At 46.5% G+C, this 24293-nt stretch overlaps 1 protein-coding gene and 1 long non-coding RNA gene across 3 annotated transcripts in view; one reads left to right on the forward strand and one right to left on the reverse strand.

Annotated features, from left to right (window-relative positions):
• The window catches only part of LOC121342677, a 67953-nt gene extending 57367 nt beyond the window's left edge, over positions 1-10586 (reverse strand). For both annotated transcript variants that reach the window (XR_005953596.1, XR_005953595.1), the window contains exons 1-2: positions 10332-10586; positions 9218-9324 (exon numbers count right to left, since the gene is read on the reverse strand). This is a non-coding gene — a long non-coding RNA (uncharacterized LOC121342677). The remainder of the gene's footprint in view (positions 1-9217; positions 9325-10331) is intronic.
• A 70-nt stretch (positions 10587-10656) lies between these two features.
• Positions 10657-24293, forward strand: part of RALGAPA2 (Ral GTPase activating protein catalytic subunit alpha 2) — a 95309-nt gene continuing 81672 nt past the window's right edge. Inside the window, exons 1-6 of the mRNA XM_041417284.1 lie at positions 10657-10810; positions 15354-15464; positions 15941-15990; positions 22899-22947; positions 23665-23673; positions 24218-24261. Coding sequence (XP_041273218.1) covers positions 10705-10810; positions 15354-15464; positions 15941-15990; positions 22899-22947; positions 23665-23673; positions 24218-24261 — 369 coding nt within the window. The 5' untranslated portion in view covers positions 10657-10704. The remainder of the gene's footprint in view (positions 10811-15353; positions 15465-15940; positions 15991-22898; positions 22948-23664; positions 23674-24217; positions 24262-24293) is intronic.

Consider the following 24293-nt stretch of genomic DNA (forward strand, 5'->3'; position numbering starts at 1 on the left):
ATCCCAGGGGAACCTGGATCAGGGCCCGACATAAAGGCAGGAATTAATGAAAGCCATTTCCCTTGCACTTGTCTGCAATGAGCTGTTCCTCACAACAGTTGCCCCTCCTGATGCTGTGCTGCCATTGCCAATGCACAGGCACTGAAAAAGGTTAAACCCTGTTCAGAAACCCTAGCACAACTTCAGATATTTATACATATTCACTCTCAGAGACCAGCTGAAACAGACACGTTTATTGCGACCACAGACAGACTTTGAGATGCATACCAAGGCTCTTCTGACCCTTGGTTCCCTTATTCTGTTTCCAAACACAGAAATCCTGCATGGTTTAAAAGCAGGCTCTTACTACCTGTAATGCATATATTTGTTAAGGCAGCAACCATAATCACAGCCACTGTTACCCTTCCCTTGCTCTGCCCCCTCACTTAGCAACCAGTCTGAGTGCTGCCAGAATTATTCTTGGCCTGCCAAGGAAACTATTTCTGTCCCCTGAATTTCATTTCCTAGCAGAGTTTAATTTATATTTTGATGCTTTCTGGTTGTCATGAAAACCCTCCTTCCCCTGCTAATGACAAGGTACTCTGCAGCCTCCTGCTTCCACTCTGCAGATCCCAGCTTCTACCTCCATCCCTGGGACTGCATGCGCCCACGGCTTGCTGAGGATCACTCACTTGTCAGCATGTGTGCCAAAAATAACATCTTTTCAGATTTCATCCGCTGGTATCTCACAGGAGACTTCTGAGGAGAAAGGAGTTTTCCTGCCTCTACGCTGAGGACAAATCCATGCAGCTGGAGCTCCCTGCAGAGGGAGCAGGCTCTCCATCCCATCACAGCCAGGGATGTGAGTGGAAATCCCACCTTTCAGACAAGCCCATGGCATCTGTCACCAAACTTACCTGCAGTCCCTTGCCAGCTCCATCAGGGTAGCTTGCTCTCTGTGTGGGAACTAAACAGAATTCTTGACTCGTGCTCCAGGTTCCCTCACTCAGCACACCTGCAGAAGGGAAATAACTTTCCCACACTGCCAAACTTTTCTAGAATATTGGCCCAGTAGTGCTGGAAACAACAGCTTTGGGCCAAAGGACTTGAAGGGAGTCAGACCATCGCATTCTCCTCCCAGGGCATCCTGCTCCAGCACATGCTGGTTCTTGTGGACACCCACAGGAAAGGAGGGAGCTCCTGAAGGCAGGCAGGTATTTTATCCTCTCACAGCCCCAGCACAGGCCCCCTGAGTCAGAGCAGTACTGCAGGGACCTCCTGCACCCTGCAGAAACCCATAATCCTCTCACAGTCCCAGCTGTGGTAGGTTAAGACTCAAACCATGACACCAGCACACGCCCCCTGAGTCAGAGCAGTACTGCAGGGACCTCCTGCACCCTGCAGAAACCCATGGGCTCCACCTGTATCCTGCTCTCCACACCTCACACCTGGTCACTCCCAGGAAAAGACCAGGCCTTGCCAGTGGCATCACCAGTGATGCCAAGCAGGTGCCAAAGGGATTTAAAGCTTTCCAGCTGCCAAGAAGAAGGAAACACCTCTGTAACATGAGCCCAGCACACGCCACACACAAGCACTCGCAGCCAGCAGCACCGGGGGTACACGGACACGTGGCAGGACCTGCTTTTACCAGGTCTTACCTGCTTTTTACACCAAAGCAGCTCCTCCACAGGCTCCTGAGGACCTGCTCCCAGCTCCCCAGGCTTCTCTACTGCTCCTTTGTGCCTTAGGGCCCTTCAGAGCACACCAGCCCCAGCCTTGGGTTTTGCCCCTCTGCCTCCTCTCCAGGTAACCAGGAATGCTGGCAGGGGGGAGCCGCAGCCTCTTCCCCTCTTTCCCTACATGGGGTGCAGCTGGGCAGTGCATGAGAATAATTTGTCAAACACTGAACTGGAACTGTGGATAAGAATCATGCTTTTTGTACAGAAAATTGAAAATGAAATAGTGCCTAGAACTGCAGCTATTACACGGCACATTATCTTGGAGGGCTTTGGTGTAATTTAGATAAAACACCATATCTCTGATTTCAGAAATGTCAACATCATTCTAAATGTACATGTGTTTTTCCATCAGTTTCCTGTGAAGACTTAGAACTCCACGAGCCTCTCTCTCTCTTGTTCTCTCCATTTTCTTTTTAAATTGGCAAATGAGTATTCCATCTTTCAAAATTTCAGGTACATCATTATATGTGGGAAAAGTGCATGTTCCGAGATGGCCCTGAATGGCTCCATTATGGATCTCATCAGCTGTGACACGCTTTCTGAAATAAAATCTATGCATTTGGATGAAACAGAAAAAATTAATACCAGAACAAGGATGAACTGTTTCACTTCTCTCCTGCGCCCCTCATATTCATGTTGCACTTCATCCCTAGTGCTCTGCACCTCTTCTTCAAACCTCCTTCAAAGAGGAAAACACACAAACTACAATCCAGAAAATTCCATTCAGGCATACAAATCCCCCTGTTTTTGGTGGCCCAGGTTATCTGCAGAGGCTGTGCAGGCTCCATCCTTGGACATATTCCAAAAGCCAACCAGGCACGGTCCTGAGCTCCCTACTGTGGGTGCCCCTACCTGAGCTGATCCCCAGAGGCACCACCCTCTGTGTGAGCTCCTGTTTCATTGTAAGTTCATCGGAAAATGCGTACAATCAACATGAATTTTATCTGCTTCTTGCCATCTCCAACCTCTGATCAGGTTTCAAGAGTGTCTTACACTCTAATTGTCCTCCAGTGGCTTCACAGTGTTCTCCTGGGAGAGGGGAAAAGAGTGTTGGCACAAAAAGCCACGGGGATGTGCCTCCTGCAAATGCCAGAAAGCCAAGAACGAGGAAGAGAAAGGGAGGGTCAGGCAAGGGGGCTGTGCTGCTGTGGCTGCTGCACTTCCAGCACTGCCAGCTTTGGCTCTGCTTTCCTTTACCCAAATCAGCAGCTGGGCAAAAGGAACAGGGTTTTCCCCCCAGCACATTTACATTCCCATTTAACTCTCAGCAGCCCCTCCTTTCCCGACCTGGGAGCTGGAGCACACGGCCCAGGCTGCAGGAAATCCCCAAGCACTGTGCAGGAGGGTCCTGGCAGGCTCTTATCCTGGTTAAAATGCCCTGGGAGTGGATAAAGGTGCAGATCCCCACCACATGGCTGTTTGCAGTGACACCTGAGCACCCCAAGTACTTGTGGCTGTCCCCCACTCTCAACAGTGCATGACACGAATTTCTAATTAGATTAAGGCTGATCAAAAACACATCACGAATTTCCATTCTTATTTTTTACAAACACTTTGTGAGACGTGTGCCATCGCCATCTAAGCCTTCAGCTTAGCTTTCAGCAGCTCCTTACATTAAGCCTTGCCACTTCCAAAGTGCCATGGACAGTTCTGGGCACTGAGGCCACCTGTGCCAGCTCTGGGCACTTTCACTCACTGCTCCTGCACACACACACGGAACCAACCCAGGGAATGTTTATAGGGATGCAAGTCTGCAGCTTCAATTTACAAGTTCATTAACAGTGTCCTTGCAAAGATCAGTTTTTTTCAGTTGGAGCCCTAATTAGCAATGAATTCTCATTATTTTTCATTGAAATCCCAAAGCAGCTTTGGCACATTCTCTTTGTTCTCTTGAAAACGGGGAAGTGGAGAAGCGTAAGGAAGATAAAGACACAGCTGATGATATACTGGGGGTTTGGGGTGTTTTCTCCTTGAGCCATTCTTTCACTTTAATACATTTTGCAGCGATTTTTGTTACTGTTTAAGATTTGAAGAGCTATCTATTTCCATAAATAAGCACTAACACCACTGTTGGGTGCCCCCACATCCTCCCCAGAAGGACACGTCCCTGGGATAAGGTGCACCCTGTGACGAGGTTGGCTCTTCATTCTGTGCTCAGGCAAAGCCTCCATCGACGTCCAGAGGCATTTTCCAAGTGTGGGGGGCACAAATCCAAACCGTGGCCATGAGAAAAGGCCTGAGAAACAGCCAAGCACCCCCTGACTGCAGAGCAGCAGCTCTGACAGGGAAATGTTAATCAGGGGGAGAGCTTTGCCAAAGCCTTCATTATATCCCCGATGAGGTCAGGGCCTGGAGCAGGCAGCTGGCACTGGCACTGGTTCCTGGCAGCTCCAAGGAATGGCTCAGGCTCAGGCAGAGGTGGCTCTGAAGGTGACGGGCTCTCAGAGGCTGCCTGAGCAATCCCCCCACTTTTAGTGCTTGTCAGGCCCTCACTTTGATTCCTCCAGAGATGTAAATGCAAAGTATCAAGCAACTATAAATCTAATTTTTCCTTGGGTTTGAGTCCTTTCGTGGCCCAAGCGCTTTGGAAGGGCCACTGTAGGAAAATAACCTGTCCCAGTAAATTTGATCACTCCTTTTCAGTGCAGATAATAAGCAAATAATGGAACACAGATATTATCAATTTTCCCCAGAGAAGAACAGTGCAGCACCTGGGGCATCTATCCCTCATCTAACCTGCACTGCATCCACTCCTGGAGTCATATGACAGCACAGGGACATCTCCTCCTGGCAGGGCACTGAGGAACACAGGCACAGCAAGAAATGGGTGCCCTGTGCCCACCCTGGTGACAAGCAGAACTCAGCACTGGGGAAAGGAGTTGGGCTGTCGGACCGTGCTGGTGTCTGCTCCAAATCCAGAGATGTTTTGGGCTCTTGGCAAATTCTGATTGTTTTTTGCCAGAGGGATGGATTATCATCACATTGTTTCCACAGTCGTCCTACAAATTATTTTGATAATAAGGGACCTCCTGTGACATTAAGTACATTTTAATTACAACATTGTCTGTAATGCATATATCTAATTGCAAATAATTATTTTATCATATTTTGTCTGTAGGCCTGTTAGATGCATCAGATATTATCTTCTGACTCAGTGGTACAGGTTAATTAAAATTTCTCTTTTAATACTGTTTCAAAGCCAACCACATAATTTCATCTGAACACCAGCTGTGTTGGTAAAAAATTATTTTTTGTTATTTTTTTGTCAGGCTTGTCCATGGAGGAAAACCCGAGCTGTTTCTGCAGGCTGTAATTACTGCACTGCTTTCTGCAGTCGTTCATTTGCAAAGGAAGAAAAGAAGGAAGAATGTGTGAACATCAGTGGCCAGTGGTTGCTTTGTGTGTTACTGGTTCATTTTGAAGGATTTTTTGTTCTCCTTCTCATGTACAAAAAAGCATTTGAGATCTTCTCTTCCGAAGGAAAACTGAAGATACCACACAGCCTGGTTTGTCAGAATAAACCGCACTCAGGGCTAGGACAATCAGAGTGGTCATTCCAGGTCTTAACAAAGCCCAGCTTAAGGACGATCCCAGTCAGCTGCTCCCTTCCTCATTTATTTTTCCTCTGAGTGATAAAGAGCCACCAGAAGATGGGAGAAAAATGAAAATATAAACATAATATTCAGTCAAAGAAAAAAAAAAAAAGACGTTAGGTTAAATACACCCAACAGAAGATGGGAGAAAAATGAAAATATGAACATAATATTCAAAGAAAAAAAAAAAAAGACGTTAGGTTAAATACACAGCAATATAAATCCAAGAAAGCCGAGGAGGGGACAAGAGGAAAACAAAGACTCTTTCTGCAGGTGGCACGACCCTTCCTCTGTAACTTGCAGGAGCAAGCGACCCTTATTTCACCCTCTGAGCATCATTTGCTGGGACCAGAAGTGTTTCTGCGAGCCTGCCCATCAGCACCTCAGAGCCCACACCCTGTGTCCGTGTGCTCAGAGCCCAACCCCGGCGACACGGGCGGCAGGGACAGGGTTAACAGCGTCCCCAAAGGAGGGGAGCCGGGCTCTGCCTCACCCGGCCAGAGGTGAACGCTGCCAGGAGGAAATTGCTGCTGCTGCAGCTCCACAGAGATCACGAGTGACCTTTCCTCTTGGAGAGGGGTGAAGTAAACAACACTTATCTCGGATTTAATGCGGTGGAGACAAGCGGCACTTTATCTCCGCTCCACACCACAAGGAGCAGGGAAGCACAGGGATGATTTTCCTGTTTTTTACTGTGTAAGCCATCTCTCAGGCCAGCCCTCAAGTTGAGCTGAAACATTTCCTCATGGAAAGATCTCGGTTGGAGCAGTAGGTTACGGGCTTGCACAACTTCTTGGCGCAGTTCAACCTTTGGCAAAGGCAGTCTGAGCTCTCCTTAGTGGGTTGATATTTTTACTCCATTAAATTTTCACATCCTTCATACCGTTTCCTTTAGGAAGGTATCAGGGGACATGCAATCCCTGTTCCTTCTATTTTGGAATTTTTTCCATCAATAGACATAAATCCTTCCCTTTCCCCCTCCGCACAGTTGGAGATTCTGGCAGATGGAAATCTGACAGGGTTTTTTGACAGTGGATTTCTCCTGTCTATCATTTTTACTATAAGAATGACATCTGGCTGCCTCATATGCTGCAATGGGTGGAAATTTTCCAACAGGTTTTTCCTAAATAAAACTCCACAGGCCAAGGGACAGTGAGAGTTACTTTGGGTGCCAAATGAGAAGGGCTGGAGGAGACCCTCACTGAGGGTTAAATGGATGAGGCACCTTTGCCTCCATAAACTCCAAACCTTTGCAGAAGCTGATCCACGGAAAGCAGACTGCAGGATCCAGACTTAGAGGAAATCAGGCGTTTAGTAGAAATTCAGCACTTACTGTGTGGTTTGAGCAGAGCAGAGGAGCAGGGGCCATGCCTGCATGCCCTACAGGAACACTGTCAGGAAAGTAACCCCCCAAACCCGGAGCCCACTGGAAAAGTCTTTTCCACACGCTTAGTCATACCAGGGCAGAGAGGGCAGAGCCTCATTTCCTTACGCAGCACGCTGGCACAGCACCAAAGCTCTGCCAAGCCCCTGCACATGAGCCAGGAGCATCCAGGGAGCTGATTCCAATGCAGGGATAAGGAGCTCAGGCACCTTAATGGATGTGCTGGACCAAGGATATGCAAGAGGACACAAAACCAACTTTCGAAATGCAACTTGAAGCATTTGGTTCGAAGGACAGAAAGTCAGCACTGGCATTCCATGCTAAGGAAACCATTACCTCACCTGTAGGTTGCTCAGGAGGCAAGTCTCCCGTGTTTACTCTTCCCCTACCTTTTTTCCTGGGCTCAGTATAAAGTGTTATATTGACACAAGCAAGCGGAGAAGTTCCGTAATTTAATCTCTGCCATTAAAATTTCAGGCTCCACGGAAAAAGAAACCCTGCCTGTTCATCAGGTCCAGCGAAATTCAGGTGGCAGCCGGTGTCACATTTCCACAAACTCCACAAACTCTGCAGCACCAGGCTGCTTCCAGGATGGGGGGGAAGGAAGGGCATGAGCAGTGCAGCTCAGGCAGAGCGTGCTGGCCCGCGGTGCAAACGCATATTAATAATTCAGGCTGTTCTATTTTGGACTGGGAATGTGCTGCCGCTCACCTGTACTGCTTGGAGCAAGGCCTGAAATAGAAACTCCTGTAGGAGCAGCCCGGAGGGCAGTGCCAGCACTGGCAGGGCAGTGCCAGCAGCCTGGCGGGGCGGGCACTGCGGGGACAGCCTTTGCAAGGTCAGCCCTTCCCTTTGGTCTGTGAGTCTTGGCTGAGCTGTGACACCCCAGAACTCTGAGGGATGCTGGTCTTCTTCCCGAGGGCCCAGCCAGGCAGGCAGGGTCCTGCATGAGGAGGGATTTTCCCAAGAAATACCAGACCCTGCTGCTGTGCCTGTGCTGGTATTGTCACCTCCCTCAGGTGACACCACACGGTGCTGGGGTGTCACTGTGATAGTTTACGAAAATTCTTTCACTAGGATTTTCTCCTAAAAAGCTGAGAAGCCTCAGAAAAGAAATGTAAACCAGAACTATCTGATTGCTGTACAATGCAGTCTAAAGATAGTTTACCAACAAGTACATCTTTGATTGGTCTCATGTGAATTGTTTTTACTTGATAACCAATCATAGTCCAGCTGTGTCAAAGCTCTGAACAATCACGAGTTTTTATTATTCATTTCCTCTCCTAGCCTTCTGATGTATTCTTTTCTCTATACAGTTTACTATAGCTTTAATACAATATTTTTAATATAATATAATAAATCAACCTTCTAAAAATATAGAGTCAAATTCATCTCTTCCCTCATCCTGGGAGGCAAACACATCGAGACTGGGGCCTTTAACAGTTCAGTTCTGCCACAAGTGATTACTGCTCTGTTGCCTGAAGTGACTGCTTTATATAGATTTTACCTCAGATCCTGAAAGCTGAATGACCAAATCTCTTTCAGGAAATTATTCTACCTTAAGCGCTGGCTTTCGGAAATGCATCATCTGACTTTCTGGGAAATTGCAAATGTTATATTGTTAGAAAACACAAGTCACAGGACTTCACAAGTGGTTCTCCTGCACAGGCTGAAGTCACTGCTGCAGATTTACTGGCATTCTCTGGCTTGTGCTGTCCTACGCCAGCTCCTAAGTGAATAATTTGAAAAATTGTACTTGATGATGTTTGAACTCAAAGGGAGAGCAAGGACTGTCCTAGAGCACTGTGATTCCAGGCATGGCATCTCTGTTCCCTGGAGCTTTTCACAGGCAGCATTTCCAGCACACCTCAAACCACTGAGTGCCTAAAGCTATGCAGTTTGGTGCTAAGCACCATAACGATGCCCTGCTTATCACACAAGGTATCAGACATCGGAGCAGCTGTAGCACCACAATTCCTGAATCCTGAGCAATGGCTCCTTTTTTAACAATGCAGAAACATGAAAAAAAAATGTGGAACAATCAGAAACCGCTAGAGGAGACAAAATGGAAGCTGTTAGTTTTGTAAATCAATTAAAATAAAAGGGAAGGAAAAAAAATAAACAAGAAGGAGCCAAGACTTTAGCACGTGCTTTCTCAGCCAAGTGCAGAAATTGATTCGTGCCAATGGAAGGGGAGAGCCAGAACAGCCCCATTCACTGTCCTCAGGAAGCTGCTGATGCTGAAATCACACCACATGACCCAAAATTTGAGACAATTGCTGGAGAATGATAACTGCTCCAGAAGGAGACAGTGTGTCATGGAGTGATGGGAAGGGTGTGCAACAGGAATTACCTGGGATGGGAAGAGTGTGCTACAGGAATTACCTGGGATGGGAAGGGTGTGCTACAGGAATTACCTGGGATGGGAAGGGTGTGCAACAGGAATTACCTGGGATGGGAAGGGTGTGCAACAGGTGCTACAGGAATTACCTGGGATGGGAAGAGTGTGCAACAGGAATTACCTGGGATGGGAAGGGTGTGCTACAGGAATTACTGAGCTGGGCTCCAAAGCAAGGGACGATGTGACAGCAGGGAATTCTCTGTGGCTGACTCCAAGCATTCAGCCTTTCTGTGTAAGAAAAGGGATTAATCAGTTTTTTCATTTTCAATGCCATTTTCATTTTCAATTACATCTTCCTGACTCCAACAAGTGATTCCTCACTTCTTACCACAGGGTTTGGTGGCACAGCCAGCCCTTGCTCTGCCCCTTCCAGAATCCAGCTGTGCTGCAGAGGGGGAGAGCTGTGCCATGCTCAAAAGCAGGGCGTGCAGGAGCACTGCCTGCAGCCCCCTCCTCCAGCCTGCTTCTTTATTTATGTATTTATTTATTTATGTATTTATGTGTCCACTGCAACTTCCAGGCAGAGCCTTTCCCTGCTCCTGCATGCACAGGGCCATCCCAGGGCTGGAGGAGCTGCAGCAGAAAGGATTGCTGAGAGGGCTCAGGGGAAGTGAGACATGGCAGTGCTCTGTTTTCTGCTTCAAACAACAGTAATTCCTGCGACATTTTATTTTCTACACCAATTCGTGGCTGAAAAAGCAATTTCTATGTGACGTGTAAATTGATTTTTAAGCCATTTTGTTAAAAACTAAGAAGCATGTATGCATGCCACTTCCCTGAAACCCCTTGTTTTCTTTTTTTAGGACCACAGCCTGCTTTGAAACTTACTAGAATTTACTTTTTGGCCCAGAAATTTTACTGAGAGCATCTGCTGGCTTCTGCTTCTAGGATGGATTGTGCTTTTGCTGTGTAACTACGAGCCTGCTCTTTCACCTCCCCTGTGTGTAAAGACAATATGTCTTTATATATTTATATACTCACAGTGCAAGTGATTATACAAAACCTGAATGTTTTCCAATGGAGATCTGCACTGGGAGAACTTTTTCCCTGTGAGGATGGGGTGGCCCCGGCACAGGTTGCCCCTGGATCCCTGGGAATATCCAAGGCCAGGCTGGACGCGGCTTGGAGCACCCTGGGATAGTGGAAAGCGTCCCTGCCACGGCACTGGAAAGGCTTTGAGGACCTTCCCACCCACACCTGCGGTTCAGTGATTCCATGACAAACCAAGAGCCTACCTAGCAGAGAGCTCCATCCCAGCTGCCCTGCCGGGGCATTCCCGCGGCTCTCCCGGGATGCTCCGCTGCGCATCGCGGGGGTCCCTGGAGCGGCGCGGGGCCCCGCCGTGCCCGGGGGCTCCGCCCGGAGCTGCCACCGGCGGGGCCGGGGGGGTTCCGGGGCTCCCGGGAGTTTCCGAGAGGATCCCGGGGGGTTCCCGATGAGTCCCAGGGGGTCCCGGGGCGCGGCCTCCCGGCGGCCGCCCCGGTGACGTCAGCGCCACGCCACGGTGACGTCAGAAGCGGGGCGGGCGGCAGCTCCCGGCGCGCCCCGCGCAGAGCGGGGGAGCGCGCCCGGCGCTGCGCCTCCATCCCTGCCCGCCGTGCCGCCGGCATGTTCTCCAGGAAGAGCCACGCCGACGTCAGGAAATCCACGCAGAAGGCGCTGGACCCCAAGCGGGACGTGCTGACCCGCCTGAAGCACCTCCGCGCTCTGCTGGGTGAGCGGGGGGTGGGCGCGGGGGGACGCGGCCCCGGGGCCCTCAGCCCCTCGGGGGGTGCCCGGGCAGAGCCGCGGCCGCGGGCGGGTCTGCGAGCGCTGCTCGCCCTCCGCTGCGGTGTCCGGGGAGACAGCAGCGAGCCCGGCGTGGCAGCTGTCCGTGCTGTGGGCAGAGAGCCTCCCCGCCCAGCCCGGGCTCTCTCCGCCGCAGAGGCAGCCCCGGTGCGCGCCCTCCGTGGGGAGAAAGTTTGGGGTGCCCGGGGGAACTCGCGTGTGCCGCTGTGCCGGGCTGGGCACCCCGCTGGAACCGCGGGGAAACGCGCAGCCCTGGTCACTTTCGGAGAAACTCTGCTTCTGTCAGTAACATCAACTCGGGGCTCTTTGCTGGGTGTTTAAGCTCCGAAAGAAGTCGCGGGGTGGTGTTCTGTGTGGTTTGGGGCAAGGCTGGACGTGTCTAGGGGCGCCTTGCGGGTGACGGCTTCCACCCTGGGCATCGTGGAAATGAGTTCCCGCTGTGATCCTGCCGGAGGTGGAAAGCCGCCGATGAGTTCCAGCTGTGACCCGCGGTTCGGGAGGGTTCGGGTGGCCTCTGTTCGCTGTTCAGACGCGGCAGGGGCCGGGTCTGCTGAGGGGAAGGGGCTGTGCCCGGTGAGTGCTTCCAGGTGATGCTGCTTTGTTCCAGGTGCGGGCGATCATCGCCGATGTGCCGCACTTGTTCCTCGTGAGCTCCCGAAGGAGCTGGCTGGGAGCAGCCGCCCTGGGGGACACAGCATCACATATGGCCTCGTGTCACGCTGTTGGGTTTGGTGACTTCTCAATTAAAGGTGTTTGTGGTCGCTGTTCCGGGTGTAGGCTGTTGCAGGGCTGGCAGGGGCTGTGCTGTGTCCAGCTGCCCGGCGGGTCACTGCAGGCACTGTCCGAGCGGCTCTGGGTATGCTCCTGACAAATCTGCTCTTGGCAACACCGGTGTAAACATTCGAGGCAGCACGGGAGTGGCTTCTGGAAGATGCTCTCTTGATAGGTAACCTCGCCACGGTGTCTTCTGTGGTACTGTTCAGCAGAGAAAAAAACTCCGCACGTGGGAGTTGGAAAAAAAAAATAAATCCGGCACGTAAAGCTTTTGGTATAAAGGCTCAAAAGAAAGTAGTTGGATTTCGTTTTTTTTTCTTCTCCTTCTCCCCAGATGTGTCTCTCCTTGCCTTGGCCAGGGGTAGGAATGTGTGTGTCTGTTTCTCCAACTGCTTCCCTCGGGCCACAGTGCCACACGTTCCCCAAATAGCTGTTCCTGCTCTCCCGTTTCCTTGGGAGATGCCAGCTCCTCTTCCTTTGTTAGTTTAAATCACGGGAATTTAATTGTAAACAAAATGTCAGTTACTCTTCTGTGATCCCACTGGTGCGGGAGGATACAGATCAGAGGGAAGATGATCATAGGGGAGGGATGAGCAAATGGAATGTGTGTTTCCATAAATAAGGGCTCACGTGAGCTTTGGATTGCTTCAGGTCCCTTAGTGGCACCTATGTAAGTTTGTCCAGTGCCCAAAGTGAAAGAAAAGAGTCCACTTAAGTTGGTGTTGGTTATGACATCTCTCAAGCCTCCAATGGCCTTTGGAATCTTAGTTCCAGCTCTGTGGGGTGCTCTGTGCACATGGCAGGACAAAATGCTACCCAGATCGACAACAGGAGTTAAAATTGGGTGTTCAGCTGTGTTTGAGAAATGATCAGAACATTTCCCTTATTTCTGTATTGCTATGGAGATGTACTCATGGCCAGAACTTCTGTTAAGTTAGTGAAGTTCTAAATACAGTTTGTGGAAGTGCCAGTAGTGTGGCCTTTTTTTTTTTTAAGATAGACTTAAAAAGCAGTGACCTGACAAAGAGTGGTGGGGATGTACAGATTTGGCTCTTCCCCACTGCCTGGCCACAAATGAAGCCTCTGCTTTTTCCTAGAGTGGTTTTTGTGGGACAAAAACAAATTGCTGCACCTTAAGAATTTTTTTCTGTGGCTCTCCTTGGGTAAAAATATCCTTTTTATATTGAAACTTCTCTTCCAATAGTGTTTTCTCCTTGGGCACAGGAGTCAGAAGTGCTGCTGCTAACAGATGTGGGATGCTGCTTTGTCCAGTGCTTTCAGCCTTTTCTCTCTTGAGCAGTGGGAGACACACAGAGTTAAGACTAAATGTGAAATTTTTAAGGTTAGCAAGTGCAAGCCTTATTTGTTGCCTTTAAAACATACCTGTTAGGAAAGCCCATGCTTTCCATGGAACTGCCTTGATCAGAGATGGGATAACAAAGGAGAGTAGTGGGATTTTGGTTCTGGCACTGCTTGGCCTCGTGGTTCTGTACAGCTGCAGGACCAATACTGGCTGGGTAGAAACTTTCATTTACAGACAGTCAAAAAGGGGATGTGTGCAGACTTCCTGCTGAATTCAGGGATTGTTCTGTAGAGCTTGTGTGACATTGGAGGTGTTAACATAATTTTGGAAGTTGTTCCAGTTGGAAGGCCGTTTTGGTAACGGGCTGTTTCATGCTGGCATGCTTTTTTTGAAGATAAGTAAGAATTGTGCATTATTTGTGGGGTGAGGCTGGTCATAAAAGTTTATCATTAACCAGGGTGTGGCTGCAAAATTCACTTAATCTCCTTTAATTTTTTTAAGTACTTGAGGATTAAGAGAGCTTTGAGAAAATAGCATAAAGTGACTTTGGAAGTTCATGGAATTAAGGGATCATTTCTAACAGGTGCCTGTGGTAACATTTGGCAGTTAACAGGAAAATAAAAGGCAAGCCCATGTGCTAAGGACAGGCTTAGTGTCCCCTCTGGGTTTTTTTTAATATGAGGAAGAGCAGTGAGAGTTTGGCAATAGACTCAGGCTCTTACTAAGTGATACCCGAGTGTAACACTAAATTTTAAATTTAATGGTAAGGCGAGTCAGTGTGATGAGCTCACATGTCCTGTTTATAGAGAAGAGATAGGGTGTGACCCTCCTGAGTGTCTCTGTGTTTCCTGAGTGTTGCTGCAGCAGCTACTGTCAGGTGTTAGCTAGACTTGTGAGCTTGTCCTGCGTGGGAAAGGGGGAAATTTTTTGGGTTTGGGATGGCTGCTGGTGCTTGCCTGAGGTCGGGGTGCCTGTTTGCAGCTGTAGTAACCTGGGAGCTGTCTGGGAGTAAATATAAAAACAGACCCAAATTCCTGCAGTTCAGCCCCAAGCTTGCTGCCTCATTTCCTCGAGTGCTTCTAAATACTCCTTCAGGCAGTGCTTTTCCCCAAAGTCAGGGTTTTATCTTGTTATCTCGAGTGATAAATGGCGCAGGAAACTTTCCCCGATGTTTTCCATGTAAGAAGCAGGAACGAGCCCTGCTGCAAGTTAAACACATCTGTGAGAAAGGGCTGTGGCTGTAGGGATGCAGCTCAAATCACACTCACCCGTGAGTCACCACCGAGATGCCACATTTAGAAAAAAAGGAGGATTTGCTTTCTTGGTGAGGCAGTTCCTTTCTCTTCCCTTCGCAATTTAGAGGGAAAGTTTCCTTTTTGTTTAGATTTTAATGACCTCATTCCCTCATATGAAATCCCTGTAAATGAAAGCCTTGTTTTCCCCTGGAGTTGTGTTTAACAGGATGCATTCATGGAGAGGAATAATTGCACTTAGCTTGTAAATTCAGACCAGTAGTTTGCAGGAAACAAATATCACGTTAAAGTGTTTCCCTGCTCTAATTGTTTCCATAGTACAAGCAGCCAAGCAGAGCCTTACTGCTGGAAAGGTACTAATTTAAATAAAAATCAGGTTGTCCAGGGCTAAAGTTATTATTTCTTCTATAGTTGTGGGATCTTATTGAGCCTTCTTGCTGGAATCAGCTTTATTTTGGGTAACAAATGGGTTTCTTGCAAGGTGGGGCTTCGATGAGATGTGATATTAATTTTGGCCCTTCATCCTTTTCTGGGGGAAATGACCCAACTTTCCTTGACCAAATCAGTTGCAGTAAAGACCAAAGGGAGGGAATTAATGTGTGTTTAGCAAGTGTCAGGCTTAGAAAACAGTGGACTTTTTTCTTGTAGAAAATAAACTTATTTCAAATTTCAGACCCAAGTTAACACTTAGGAACGTGCTATATGCTCCAGTTGCCATTATTCTAAGAAATGAATTGAGAATATGCTGTTTTCTGGCTTGATCTGCTTGCCAGATGAATGCAAGAGCTGAAATTGCATCCAAAATTTTTTGCTAGTGTTTTTCTCCAGCAGTACCTGCTTGTTTTGATGGTACAGAGGCCATTTGGTTACACTAAGCTAAAACTCAAACCCCCTTTTTTTTTTTTTTTTTTCTTTCCTATTTTTAGTGGAAAGCAAATGAACCAAAGCCCCAATGAAGACTCTCATAAATTCAGTGAAATTCTTTGCAAGGATGGACTGACAGTTTAGTACAGCATACTCGGTGAACTCACTGAAATAGCTTTGTATTGCATTTATTTCATTCTCTAAAGCTAAATTTGCAGAATGCCTGTAATTCTTGTCTTGCTGCTCTTGTGTAATTACTCTGTTCCTCTTTTCAGATATTGTGGATGGAAGTGACCTCAAGCAGTTTTTTGACAACAATTATTCTCAAATTTATTTTATATTCTATGAAAACTTCATAACACTGGAAAACAGCTTGAAACAAAAAGGTAAGTTTTAGAGTTTTTCCAGCAGCTGTTGGTCAGTGTTCCATAACTGTGCTCCAGGGCATTCCATTAAAGCCTGTCCAATGGTTGTCTAGTCCTCAGTTTTCTGTATTTACACTAATAGTTTCCTGCAGTACAGTGTGAGTATTAATCACTTCAATTTTATGGTAGCAGGAGAGATGAGCATGGAAAATCACTGAAATGAGAGCAGCAGCTGATCACATTTCTGGGTTCCTTTCAGCATTTACATACCCATCCTCTCACCTTGCTCCAGGCTCCTGCAGCTCCCTCTGCTCAGCTGAGACACAGCCAGAGCAGAGACAGGCACTGCAGCCTGGGCACACCTCACACTTGGGATCTTTATTTAAGATGAGAAATAAATTGAGTGGCATCTTTGACTTCAGCTGAACAGCCACAGCCTCATTCTGCTGTCTTTTATTGTATGTTTCTGGCAAGCAATGTTGTTTTGTGTCTTGCAGGGAATAAATCACAAAGGGAGGAGCTGGACTCCATCCTCTTTCTTTTTGAAGTAAGTTTTCCATACCATGAAAACTAATTTGTGTTTTAAATCTCACTGTCATTCTGTGCTTGCTTAGTGCTTTGCAGTGAGGGCTGAAACCAGGTGTCAGTCACCTGAGTTAAGAGATGTTATCAAAATGTCCTGGAAATCCAGCAAAAACACCTCTATCCTGAGCATTTGGGAGCTGATGCTCTGGAAGGAAGCCAGGGGTATTGGTGGAATTAAGGAGCACTACTGCAATCAGTAGTTGCATTGCTCTGTAGGCTAAGGCTTTCAGAAAGTCTGCTTTCTGTTGTTTCTTTTCTGTTTTAATTAAGAAAGAGTTTGCTCCTGTGTTTCATGGAGGGCCAGTTCAGAAGAGCAGCGCCTTCCCCTCTGTGTTTATTTTGCATGTGTCACAGCAGGAGGCTGGGCTCTGCTCCCCTCATGTGGAGGCTTCTGTTGTGATTCCAGTGTTGGGTCTTGCAGCTCAAGGGAAATAAAAGGGCAGGAGTTGTCAGCTACTGCATTTCAGTTTGATCTGAGTGTGTGAAATGCTGATTTGGTTTTTCTTGTTCAATGTAACATCTTTCTTTTCCAGAAGCATATCCTTCCCAGCACTGGCCATCAGAGCATTGGCAGTGTCTGGGGGAGAAATGTTACCTAATTAACTTTTGCCTCATCAAATTAGGATTGCTTTAATTTAAGCAAGAATAGTATGGGATAGATCATTTTCCAAGGTACCTCTTTGACTGGAGTTATTACCTAAATGTATTTGGATGTGAGAAAATATCCCTGGACCAGATGAAAGCCTGACACTTAAAAATGTTCTTATAATGCACACTGAAATTCTCAGCTTAAGAGAAACTCTGCCTCTGGTCAAAAAGGTCTGGCAGTTAATTAGGTAAGTAATTGGCCAGATTTCTCTCTTAAGGTTAAACACACATCATCTACTGATTTCATTCACTTTTCTTTATTTCTTTCTCTGTTAGTCCAACTACTGACTTTTTACCTGAGTATTGCATCATAGAAATGTTATTTTTGTTTCTATTTTGGGGTTTGTTTGGTAGGAAAAAGCCCTTCAGATTTTCAGTGGGACTCTAGAAATTGAAGCTAAAGGTTAATTGTTCTCAACTCCTCTTACTCCCTCTGCAACACCCCCAGACCCTCAGAAGTATGTGGCTTCATGGTTTTGCATTAATGAGTAGTTTGTGGTTGAAATGATATTTATAGTGACAAGAAGAATGATGCTGTTTAGCCTAATGTCCCTGTTGTGGGAAAAATGGCCATGAGAATGATGACATGGAATCCTGGGCTTTTGTGACCTTGAATTCTCACTTTGCTGTCTCCCTTTTCCTCTTTTCCCTCGTTTCCCCCTCTGTGAGACCACATTTTCACCCTGAGATCAGAGTTGTGCTTTCTGCTCCTTGTGACATTAGCACAGGTCTGCTCTGGGGTTGTGCCCGAGGCACTGGCACAGAACACAAGCTCACAAATTTGCCAGGACTCTTTGGGGCAGGAGAAACTCTTCTTCCTCCTCTTCCTCCTCAGTGCCAGCAGAGAAGGTGTAGCTGTGCAGGTTAATGGAAGCTCGTTAATACGCTGGGGCCTTGGATAAAGAATGACATTTCTGTGCCTGTGCCATTGAATAGGAAATAGCCAATGCTTGCTCATCTGGGTGGAGGGAATAACTGGGCATTCCCAGGGCTTGGAAAGGGGTGGTCAATAGCCACCCCTTAATACTCCTTAAAAGTAGTGGGAGAATGTGCTGTCTGAAGGAGAAAAAAAATCAGTGGTTGTGTCTGAAGCAGGGACAGCCTGGTCACCCTGGGGGGAGAGGAGATCCTTCCAGTGTTTGTGTGGGATTCAGAGTGATTCCCTTCATGGTGGGGATCTGCTGGATTGAATGTGCAGTCCATGGAGAGCTAACCCTGGGTGAGAGCAGCCCGAGAGCCTCAGCACAGGACAGGGAGTCAGAAATGCCAAGAGATGAAACATTCATACTCCAAGCCATAGGAAACAGAACTAATTGATTGTTAAGCTTTCCGTGTTTAGTGTGATGTCAGTGGGAGCCAGGAGGATGCTGCATTTTCTGCTAATTAGCTAAATAGGTAGTTACTTAGGATTAGCAAATCCTGAGTCCCCATGCTGAGGGTTAAGAGCTTAAAAATCAATAAAAATATTTATGAGGGAATTGCTGCCTTTGCCTTTCCTGGAGGTTTAGTGGGATCGTGCTGCTGTTGTGGAGTGACACCTAGTGTGTGTATTGGGCAGCAAAGCTTTTCCCACAAATCCTCTGGAAACTGACTTGGCTTGGTAGTAATTTATGGAAGTTCTAATTTTACACATAAGCTGCACAGCTTGGCCACACAGCAACAGCTTCAAACAACATGTTACCCAGAGAAGAAATGTTAGCCAGCAGGGAGGAATGCCAAGGGTTAACTGTTGCAATTAATACTGCAAAATGCTTGGCTCTAACTCTGTAAGGTGCTTTGGCCTTGTCTTTTCCCAGATAGATACTTGTGAATTGATATGACAGCAGTACTGTTATTTTTCCCTGCTTCAGCTAAAAGCCCAGAATTATGTGACACACAATTTTTTTCTGTTGAGGCGTGGCTCTATCTGTTTGCAGTGCATTTGCAGAACAGGTTGCTGTTGTTTCTTGTGAACCTCCTCCCTTTTGAGGGAGCAGCTCAAAACCTCAGATTTGAGGGCAGCTCTGAGCCCTGTGTGTCACAGACCTGCCAGGAGGTGACCTGTATTTATGTCCATTTTCTGGCACCAATAACAGTATTGTTGGTTATATATTGGTTATATATATCTATTTGTGAAAGTTTGGGTTTGTTTTTTTAATAATTAAGTGTTTTTTCGTTTTTGCAGCATCAGGTACTGTTTCCTCTGATACTGTAGTTTTTAAATCTCTAATGAAGTAAAAGCAGATTGATGGTTTTGAGATACATAGATGAATTTCTTGCCGTTCTCTATAATTTTTCATTAGTTAAGAGCAGCCACATCTGTCGTGCTGATGGTGTCATAAAATGCATTCCACTGGTCTGACAAGTTCACTGGATGAAATGTTTTACACTCAGATTTTTTCAGGTGTAGAAAAGCTTCCCCAAGCCTGTGTTTTGTTTGGAGTTTGTGGTTTCTTGAGCCTGGTGCAGATGTGAATGCTGAGCCTCAAGCTCAGTAGAGTAACAAAGGGGCTTTTCTGTTTATAGCAGTAAGAGTGCTTATAGCTCTACTTTTCTACACATAGAAAATTACTTTTGGAACCATTTATGGTTTGTTCTACCATAATTCCAATAACATTGCTGCTATTCTTAAAACATTCTGTGGTAAATTCTAGCTATGTGTTTCAAATATTTTGCTTCAGAGATCTTACTGTTTCTTGTTATGCCTGGGGCAGTGATAAGTGCCCTGTGTGCTTTGGGCAGACATTTTCCCTCAACAAATAACTGTAAATAATTTATTAATGCAACAAATGGAGTATCCCTTCATTGAGATTGAGCTGCTGCAGGCATGCTGACTCCATTGGCCTCTTGGCTTGCCTGACTCTGTGACTAGAGGATGGAAAAGTTCTAAATTGATGCAAGTTTTGGTAGTTGAACACCCTGAAACCACCAGCAGAGCACAGAGGCCTGGAAGAGCTCTTATGTCTTGACTTGGCTTGAAGTAGATCCACCTGCCACTGAGTCCTGGAAATTCTGAATCCATTCACGTGACTGCAGGCTTGCCATTGGCACTGCTGCTGGTTCTGCCTCCAGGAGTGTGTTTGCCCAGCAAGGGCACCTTGGGGGTGGCTGTCATTGATCCAAGACCAGCCTGGCACATCCAGAGCAGCAGAACAGCAGTGCTCATTGTCCCCCTGTGGCTGTGGGGATAGGAAACATCCCCTGGGATCCCAGGTGAGGCTTGGCCCAGCCTCAGCCTGGGTAGCCAGCACACAGTGATGGGCACAGAGCTGCCAGTCATGGTGGGATTCAACAAGGGGGGCAAAAGCAAAAGGCTTTTAAAAAGAAATAGCGGTTTTGGTTAAGTCACAGTGAGTCTGTCAAAAAATGAACCTTGGTGGTTTTTATTTTGCTTCAATAAGAGACAGAGCTTTCAAAAAGCAGCATCCTGTGTAAACTAAGATTTAAACTTCACATTATTCCTAGTCATGCAGGAAGTCCAAACGAAAAAGAACTATGGATAATCAGTTAAAAGAACTGACAGATACCCTGATGTGTTGATCAGTAGTAATACCTAATTTCTATTTCAAGTGTGTTATAATGGATTACCATATAGATGCAGCAAAGCACTAAGCATTAAATAGATCTATGTGTTTTCTGAAAAAGCAATATTATTTTGCACTGTGGGGTTTCTTAAAATATTTCTTATTAGTGTAGTGTGAAACTAGGAACAAGATGTCAATAGCCAGCTTGGATTCACAGCGGTGCGGCTGACAGCCTGGGCTGGGGAAGGGAGGGGAAGAAACTCTCATTTGTTACATAGCAATAGCAGTGAATGTTCTCCAGAGCACCAGGGGTGGGGAGGGTGTACAAAATGTTGCTGGAAATGTGAAGTTGCAAAGGGAACAACTGGAGCTGGTTCACGACTTGTGCAGTCTTGTGTCATGCTGCAACACCCCCTCAGTCCGGAGCTGCAGTGCTCAGGGCAAAAATCACCGGCTGGAAGTTGTGCTGGTGGGACTGGGGCTCAGCTTGTGACCTTCAGAATTTATATTTAATGATGTAGACTTTGTACCTGGGTGATTTCTTTTTGCATTGCGGGAGCAGACGTGGGCTCTGCATCCGTGTCGTTTGGAGTGGCCCTGCTCTGCTGCAGAGCTGTGCTGTCTGCAGTGCAGGAGGGGGACAAGGTTGCTTTTTGAGAATGCCTGCTTGCTGTGGGACAGGACCGTGCAGGTGATCAGTCACACCCTTGCATTTTTTCAAAATACATGTGTTTATTGTTTTCATGGTTTTGAGATGCTGAAAAGGAGAATGCAAGGGAAGTGACTTAAGTGTCTACGTTTTTTTGCTGTGTCAAAAGACTTTGGGTTATGGGAGCTTTTCTCAGATAGGAACTTCTCTCCTCTTGCTAGTGGTTTGAACGCTTGAATTGTTTTTGATTCAGTCACCTGACAAGGGTGTTGGATTCTGTGTTTTGTAAAGACAGAAGAATGGTAAGCATGTTGCTTTCTGCCCTGACCCCCTCAGCTTTGTGCAATTTAGAGTTTAGGCTTGTTTTCCCTGCTTGTTGTTGAACTGTTCAGCAGCATTTGTTCTTCTGCTTTTCCCTGGATACAACCTAAAGTTTGCTGAGACTTGGATGTGAAAATTGTTACCAAATTCTTTTTCAAATGGGTCTTTATTACAGAGCTTTGCACTTTTTCAGCCTATGCAGCTCGCACCTTGTCATAGCTCACTTTATAGAAGGGAACTTGGTGTTCAAATTTAGATGAAACTGTGTAACAGACTAAAACAATGGAAACAAAATATGTGTGGTTTTGTTTTGTTTTCCATGATAAATATGCTAATGTATGAAGCTTCCTTCCTTCAGTGTGTCGTGTGAATCCAGCCCAGTTTTTGTTGCCGGTTTGCCATAGGGTTTTGTTTCCTGGAGCTTTTCCTCGCACACCTCGGGCACACGTCTTGTGGTGAGCCTGGGACAGTCCCAGCTCCCACGCAGAACTCCTGGGTTAGGTTGGGTTAGAAGTGCTCCTGGGTTAGCTTAGGACTCCTTTCTGCCCCGTGCCAAGTTAAGTAATGATTAATGCCAGAAATAGTCTGGAGGAGTGGGGGGCTGCCAGTGTTTTAATGTTTAGATGGGTAACGATAACTCCTTGTCCATGGATCCTGCAATCTGATTGGCAGAAGCCTGGTGCTTAACTAACAGGTAAAGCCCCAGTGTGAGTCATGGCCTCATTTTTAGCCAGTCAGATCCTTCATCCCAAGCATTCCTGCTGCCCACGGACAGGGAGCTCAACCTCTGGACCCTCTGCTCCCGGGGTCCTGCTGGCACGGTGTGCTGGGGAGGGAGCTGGGGAAGTGACACTGAAACAAAATACAAGGAACATGGAAAGGACCTGCCTGGTTTGCATTTTTATTCTGGTTAACCTTTCAGAAATGCTATTTACTGTGTGGGGAGCACATGCTATGGTGAAGATGTGGAGGAGGACCAGACTGTCTGTGACCCGAGGTCTAGCTCCCTATGCCCACGAACTTGTCATGACTACCATCCTCTGCTGTGGAGAAAGGAATGTTCCATGTGCAAAAAGACTGTTCTAATGTTGAATATCATTTCTGAAGCCCTTTATTGTCAAAAGCAAGAGGTCTGTCCTGCTCCATGTCTGGAGCACACGCTCTGGCAGTGGTGGTGACTCTGTCACCCAGCTCTCAGGAGTGGCCCACAGTGCCGGCTGCTTTCTGGGCTGTGATGCTTTGTTTTTTCCTGTCAGCTTCTGTGTGCAGGGCACCCTCAAATGTGTCACTGTTGCTTAGGTGACCTGTCATCCATTTGCATCCTGCATGTGGTATTACTGAGAACACAGAGGTGCTTTGTTGTGCAGAAATTCGTGGCAGTCATTTTGTCTGATAATTGCAAGGAACTCTGACTGTCAGTCATTTATAACATTGTTTAATTTAATTTGATTTCCAAACTGAAGTGTTCAAAACTAGTTTCCTGTTTAAATATATCTTCCTAATTTCTTATTTCAATGGCTGGAAAGTTGTAAGGTGGAGGCATTTTCTGTGTGGAACGTGTGTGAAGCCCTGTGTACTGCCAGACCTTTGAGAGGTGGAGCAGCACTGAGAGCTGTGCTGCTGCCAGCAGTTTAAAAAGAAACTGTGTATTTATGTGTATCTCATTTGTATGTTGTGCATCTGTTTCTCTGTATCTCCTGATGAACCCGTTTTATTACAGAAAATTTGACTAGTTTTTGTTTCCTGCAGAAAATATTGCAGCTACTACCAGAGAGGATTTTTTATCGATGGCATTTTCGCAAAGAAATAGTTTTGTTTTTTTTTTTTTTTTTTTAAATGCACTTTTCAGTAATTTTTTCAGATCAATTTTTATTTTAATGAGTGATATATGAGTAGAGTTATGAATACGTGGTATTTGTTTGCAAGTTTGGCCCCAGCTGTCTTTCCCAGATTCTCATGAAATGGAGGATTTTCCCAGCATCCTGTTAGACTATGGCCTTGGCCATGACAGACACAAGATACTCATGGGTGGCTTCCTCAGACCAGGATTGTTTTTTCCTCACTCTCTGGTGGTATTGAAGCTTCTGGAAGAAGGGAAGGAATAGGAGTCTGGCAGAGAGCTGCCTTGGGTGGCCAGAACACCTTGCAATCCAGTGAAGTGGTTTAACTTGATCATTTCCTCTGAATCAAATGCCTTGGATTTGTCAGTGCTTTTCAAATTCTGCTTCCAAATGCCACCAGTGTGGCACCAAAAGGTTTTTATGCTGCTTAGTAAAATTTAGTGAGGGGGTTCTATTCCTTCCAAGTAGGACTTTTTGGTTGGGGTTGGTTTGCAGCACTGTCTGACCAGCTGCCATTTTTGTCATCAGAACAAGGAGCTGCTTTTGCAGAAGAACAATGAGCGGAAGTTAAAGGTCAAGGGAAGGGCTGTTGTCACATTTCCACTCAGCACTGACAAAAACAAGGGGAGACATCTGCCTGGCCACTTCATAATGCTTCAGCTGCACTAGTCCAGACCAAATTGGTTCCACTTGGTTGCTCTGTAGCTGATACATTCTTTATTCTTCTATTGAGTGGTCATAGTGGCAAAATTTTTTATCTGTGTCCAAAAAGCGATGTACAGAATTTGGCAGAGTATTTATTTACACCTCTGCCTTGTGATTTCCTTTTGCTTAACATTCATGTGCATTAATGTGAATTCTGTATATATGTTAATAATTTCTATATAATCTGGTGAAATGGCGAGATCTTGTCATTATACACATTCCCTAAATGGGAAGGAGCCTGTTTAAGGAATGTGTAAAATTCACAGATCTTACTACTACTGAAAATAATTTGAGACATGGTCCTCTGACGAAACCCAGACGACCTCACTGGGAAGATACATCACAGTTCATCTTGGGTGCTGGTGATTGTAGCTGGGTTCAGTTGGGGGTTTTCCCCACACAGTTGTCTTAAAACCCAGCACAGTGACCCCAGAATAAGTTAAAGTAGGCTTTCATGAAATGTTTTTGAAAATATTGTGGTAGGAAGTGTCTGATAATGTCTACTTAATTTTCCTAATCCAGGGTCGATTCTGAAGAAGCTTTTGCACACTGGAAATTCTCTCAAGGTACTGCGTTGATTTTTCATATTTCTTTTCAC

Source organism: Onychostruthus taczanowskii, unplaced genomic scaffold (genome assembly GCF_017590055.1).
Source record: "Onychostruthus taczanowskii isolate IOZ18803 unplaced genomic scaffold, ASM1759005v1 scaffold55, whole genome shotgun sequence".
Taxonomy (NCBI): Eukaryota; Metazoa; Chordata; class Aves; order Passeriformes; family Passeridae; genus Onychostruthus; species Onychostruthus taczanowskii.